Source organism: Anastrepha ludens, chromosome 2 (assembly GCF_028408465.1).
Source record: "Anastrepha ludens isolate Willacy chromosome 2, idAnaLude1.1, whole genome shotgun sequence".
Classification (NCBI taxonomy): domain Eukaryota; kingdom Metazoa; phylum Arthropoda; class Insecta; order Diptera; family Tephritidae; genus Anastrepha; species Anastrepha ludens.
The window spans coordinates 147,613,910-147,619,027 of NC_071498.1; the positions used below are offsets into that span (position 1 = coordinate 147,613,910).

General features: G+C 39.8%; 2 protein-coding genes across 2 annotated transcripts; one reads left to right on the forward strand and one right to left on the reverse strand.

Annotated features, from left to right (window-relative positions):
• The first annotated feature begins 598 nt into the window (after positions 1-598).
• Positions 599-2,321, forward strand: LOC128855550 (eukaryotic initiation factor 4A-III). The gene is made up of 3 exons (XM_054090539.1): positions 599-872; positions 934-1,492; positions 1,581-2,321. The coding sequence occupies exons 1-3, from the start codon at positions 731-733 to the stop codon at positions 2,086-2,088; spliced, it is 1,209 nt and encodes a 402-aa protein (XP_053946514.1). The 5' UTR covers positions 599-730; the 3' UTR covers positions 2,089-2,321.
• On the reverse strand, positions 2,316-4,406 carry LOC128855548 (4-hydroxybenzoate polyprenyltransferase, mitochondrial). The gene is made up of 4 exons (XM_054090538.1): positions 4,008-4,406; positions 3,494-3,947; positions 2,728-3,425; positions 2,316-2,665 (listed from the first exon to the last, which is right to left on the reverse strand). The coding sequence occupies exons 2-4, from the start codon at positions 3,918-3,920 to the stop codon at positions 2,450-2,452; spliced, it is 1,341 nt and encodes a 446-aa protein (XP_053946513.1). The 5' UTR covers positions 3,921-3,947; positions 4,008-4,406; the 3' UTR covers positions 2,316-2,449.
• Between the last annotated feature and the right edge of the window lie 712 nt (positions 4,407-5,118).

A 5,118-nucleotide genomic window follows, 5' to 3' on the forward strand; every position in this document is an offset into this window, starting at 1 on the left:
TACTTGGGCATTCTAAACACGTGTCCTTATCTTATCCTCTGAGATTTTATAAATCTTATCACAGGTTCGTTTTTTGCTAATAGTTCCAGCACTTGATTATATTTAATTTTATAAGTACCGTTTGCAGTCTTACAGGTATTTTTTCGCAGTATTTTTCTTTCAAACACCATTAACTGATTAATGTTAGTAGTTTTTAGCGTCCATAGTTTGCCACCATAGGTAAACACGAGGCGGATCAGGGTTTTGTATATCCTTAGAACTCTATTATATATTGCTAATGTACCTTTATTTATCCAAATTACGCAATTAAATTTACTATATATTTTCATTGTATTTTCTTCATATCGTTAATAATAATTAAATAAACCCATACCACCAAAATATTCCTCCAAACCAATTCTATGAAGTTAATCCTTTCAAAACAATGTTGACAGCTGATCGTGAATTTTGCAGGTAATCACTGCATATGTGAACGTGTTTTTAAAGACCTTATTCATGACATTTCTAAAGATTTTCGTTATAATGAGAATAGGTCTTAAGCAAAATACAACTCTGTATCGCGTATTTTTAAGAACGAATACGTAAAAGAAGGAGCAGTAAAATCAAAGGAAAACGTCAAAGTCAAAGCATTCTCGTCCGCACTTTCTCAACTTATTTCTGCAGAGAAAATTTTCACTAATATTTGTAAAATATTAACTATTGATCTTGAAAAATAAGACAATTTGACACTATGGACAAGATATCGCGCAAAAGCGTTCCAGCAGAAGATTTATCGAACGTAGAGTTTGAAACGAGCGAAGATGTGGAGGTGGTACCAACTTTCAATGCCATGAACCTCAAAGAGGAGTTGCTGCGTGGTATTTATGCTTATGGTAAGTAGCATGAAAAGAAAGTGAAAATTCATCAAATAAAATAATATTCCCACATATACAGGATTCGAGAAGCCTTCGGCTATACAGCAACGCAGTATTAAACCCATTGTGAAAGGTCGCGACGTCATCGCACAGGCACAGTCCGGTACGGGTAAAACAGCAACGTTTTCAATTTCGATTTTGCAAAGTTTGGACACGACGTTGCGTGAAACACAAGTACTCTGTTTATCGCCAACTCGTGAATTAGCCGTGCAGATTCAGAAAGTTATATTGGCGTTGGGCGATTTCATGAATGTGCAATGCCATGTATGCATTGGTGGCACCAACTTGGGTGAGGATATACGTAAATTGGATTATGGCCAGCACATCGTTAGTGGTACACCAGGTCGGGTATTCGATATGATTAAGCGCCGTGTGCTAAGAACTAGAGCTATTAAAATGCTAGTGCTCGATGAGGCGGACGAGATGTTGAACAAAGGATTCAAAGAACAAATTTATGACGTATATCGTTATTTACCGCCTGCAACACAGGTCGTTCTAATATCGGCCACATTGCCACATGAAATACTTGAAATGACTTCGAAATTTATGACGGATCCTATTCGAATTCTTGTAAAACGGTAAGTGCGTTTTGAGCTATAAAGTAGAGGCAAGTTTGAGTGAGGAAGTAGAAAATCGGATCATCAATATTATCTTGTATTATTTTAGTGATGAATTGACACTGGAAGGTATTAAACAGTTCTTCGTCGCAGTCGAAAGGGAAGAATGGAAGTTTGATACACTCTGCGATCTCTACGATACACTAACAATAACGCAAGCCGTCATTTTTTGCAACACCAAACGTAAGGTGGACTGGTTGACGGAAAAAATGCGGGAAGCCAATTTTACTGTCAGCTCCATGCATGGTGATATGCCGCAGAAAGAGCGTGATGAGATTATGAAAGAGTTTCGCGCCGGCCAGTCGCGTGTACTGATTACAACAGATGTATGGGCGCGTGGTATTGATGTGCAACAAGTTTCGTTGGTTATTAATTATGATCTGCCAAATAATCGTGAGCTGTATATCCATCGTATCGGCCGCTCAGGACGATTTGGCCGCAAGGGTGTCGCAATTAATTTTGTAAAATCGGATGATATTCGCATTCTGCGTGATATTGAGCAATACTATTCCACACAAATCGATGAAATGCCAATGAATGTAGCAGATTTAATTTAAATACGACCAAATATGAAGAAACCTAATAAATTTGACTTTTTTGAAGTTTTATAATTTAAGCATTTTTTAGTACTAAAAACGCAAATTCCTTGGGAATAAGTTAACAATTTTACTTACCATAAATATTGTATGTAGAATTATGTGAAGTAACTTGTAGCATGGAGTAATTGCCCATAACAGAAAAATTTTGAAGTATAATAAAAAAAATACATAGACAAAATACCCGATTTAAATATTCTGTATTTATTTAAATACTAAATTGTTTACTTAATTAACATTAAATTATGCTTTGGTCTACAAAAATGCCAATTACTAATCACCCGGTTCGATACTTTTCATTTAGTTTGCATTTGAAAAATCACTATGTTAACACCTCAGGCGTAGTTGGTATTTGTACTATGCTATTCGCTGGCTGTATTTGTGTAAACGCATTACTCGTGCTGGGCTTGTCCTCTTTCTCAGCTGATTTCAAAAGTGTCCCCAAAACAATGCCAATGAATAAAATTAATCCGACTTGGTGGTTTGAAAAAAATTTCTTTGCACAGTCATTTGGGTTATTAATATTGAGCGAATATATCTACAAAAAGAAAAAAACGAATGTATGTAACATAAATTAGAGAAAATAATTATAACCCTTACCTGTTGGATTAGGTGGGCACCCACTATACCAACTGCTGCGTAGTATGCTGCTGTTTGTTCGGTTGCTACACCAGCCAAAACTAAACCTGATAGCATAGCCGTCGAGAAGCCAGAGAGCCATATTTTCGTATTATCTCCAAATCGTAAGGCTGTTGACTTAATTCCGATTTGTATATCGTCGAATTTATCTTGGTGCGCATATATAGTATCATATACAATAGTCCAACAAATACCGGACAGGTACAATGGCAAACAAGCCTCCCAATTTACTACGCCTTGTGTGGCACACCACCCTAAAAGGGCGCCCCAATTGAAAGCCATGCCTAGCACCAGTTGGGGCCAGTAAGTAACTCGCTTCATTAGCGGGTATGTAATTACTAACCCCAAGGAACTTGCTCCTAATACGATTGATTGCCAATTTAGTTGAAGTAACACTAACAGACCCAAACTCAGTTGAGCCGATAGAAATACAATAGCATCAAATTGTGTAATTTCGCCCGCGGCGAGTGGTCGTGTGCGAGTACGCTCCACTTTCGCATCAATATCTTTATCCCATAGATCATTTATGGTACAGCCGGCGCCGCGCATTATCAGTGCGCCAGTGGCAAAGAGACCCAACATTTTCCAGTCAGGCCAACAACCGGCGTTTGCACTGAGCGCAATACTCCATGCACAAGGCCAAAAGAGCAAATATGTACCTATTGAGGAGTGATTAATTGGGTAAAAATCAAATGTGTTCTAGAAGTAATAAACAAGTTATGCTCACCTATAGGTCGATCCAAGCGCATTAAACGCCCATATGGTGTAACAGCTTTTATCAGGTTTTGTTTTACAGCATGCGATTTACTTAGTCTGACCGCAGACAAATCTTCTATAGCTTCCTCTTGTGCTCCTCCTAAGTTATCTTTCTGTGGGTTTTGCTGTTTGCTTTCGCTACTCCCATATCTGTTAGTTGTCTGGTACAGAACCATTTTTCGCGCATTCTTTTCCAAGCTCAAGACGCACTGTTGACAATAAGCTTTATGGTGTGAGGACCATTTGGTAAAAAGCTGCAAATTACTAATTCCAAAGTACGAAATTTTTATATCCACACACGTTGTTCTGTCAAATGAGCACATTTTCGGAGTAGCGCAGGCAACTTTTGGCAATTTGAGACCTCTTTGCAGATACTGCATATTGCGTAGCGCCAACATATTGATTTGTCGAGGCGGGTATTAGAACTGCAAAAAAGTAACATTTCCGGTTTTTTAATAGTTGAGGTTTGCATGTGAATAACATACCTTTTTGACAATGGCAAGATTTGTTTCAAATGTCCAAGTTCAACAAGCAATCTCTCTGTATTTTTTGACTTTTTTATGTTGTCACAGTTTTGTTCAAGGGTGAAGACTTGATCATATTAGACTACAAATACTCTATATTATTGGTGTTTTAAGTTACTCTCGTTGACCATGCAGTTGTTTTTGGCGAAGTGTTTCGTAACCCTGACCTCGTAAGAATTCGCACTTGTCATTTGCTGATGGACAACCCAGTGAAGGAGTACCTTCCGTGTTATTGTCAAAGGCTATTCATTGGTGGACGATGATTTCCCTCCGAATTTTAACAAAAAATAAGCTAATTTTATTTCATCAGAACATATTTCAACACAGCAAAGCACGAAAGCATACGACTGCTACGGCATGCTTTTGACAGTTTGACATTTTCTATTTCGCAGGGGTTGTTCGAGTGTTGCCACAATGTTTTTTGGTGGTAATATGAAGAGGAACATATGGTTCAAGCAGCTCACAACGTCCGGGATTAGCCCACGTATCCTCTGGTTAGCTTCCGAACACCCGTTCGGGAGTGAGCTAACGTGAGAAGGCGAAGCATCCCAGCATAGCTGGTTGTGCGCTGGGTTTGGGACCCGCCACTTAAAAAGCCCCCCCAATGAAAACAGCAACAAAGCCTCGGATGAGAACTTCCAACACTGATGACGACCCCTGCAAACGAAATAAGGAATACGATTTGAGGGCATGCACCTGGAATGTCCGGTCCCTTAATGGGGAAGGTGCCTCTGCCCGGCTGGTTGATGCCCTCGTGAGAGTAAAGGCTGACATCACTGCCATCCAAGAGATGCGATGGACGGGGCAAGGTAAGAAAAACCTAGGACCTTGCGACGTCTACTACAGCTGCCATGTAAAGGAGCGCAAATTCGGTGTCGGATTTGTTGTGGGAGAGAGACTTCGTCGCCAAGTACTGTCGTTCACTCCGGTGGACGAGCGTCTCGCAATAATCCGCATCAAAGCGCGATTTTTTAACATCTCGCTAATTTGCGCCCACGCCCCGACGGAAGAGAAGGACGATGCGACCAAGGACTCTTTCTATGAGCGCTTGGAACGTTCCTATGAGCGCTGC

What these genes read in the sequence shown, in the direction of transcription:
- LOC128855550 (XM_054090539.1), top strand. Translation starts at nt 731, where the DNA reads ATGGACAAGATATCGCGCAAAAGCGTTCCAGCAGAAGATTTATCGAAC. An exon ending in GCGTGGTATTTATGCTTATG is followed by an intron (nt 873 to 933) that starts GTAAGTAGCATG and finishes CCACATATACAG; the next exon opens with GATTCGAGAAGCCTTCGGCT. An exon ending in ATTCGAATTCTTGTAAAACG is followed by an intron (nt 1,493 to 1,580) that starts GTAAGTGCGTTT and finishes GTATTATTTTAG; the next exon opens with TGATGAATTGACACTGGAAG.
- LOC128855548 (XM_054090538.1), bottom strand. Translation starts at nt 3,920, where the DNA reads ATGTTGGCGCTACGCAATATGCAGTATCTGCAAAGAGGTCTCAAATTG. An exon ending in GCGCTTGGATCGACCTATAG is followed by an intron (nt 3,426 to 3,493) that starts GTGAGCATAACT and finishes ACTCCTCAATAG; the next exon opens with GTACATATTTGCTCTTTTGG. An exon ending in GTGCCCACCTAATCCAACAG is followed by an intron (nt 2,666 to 2,727) that starts GTAAGGGTTATA and finishes TTCTTTTTGTAG; the next exon opens with ATATATTCGCTCAATATTAA.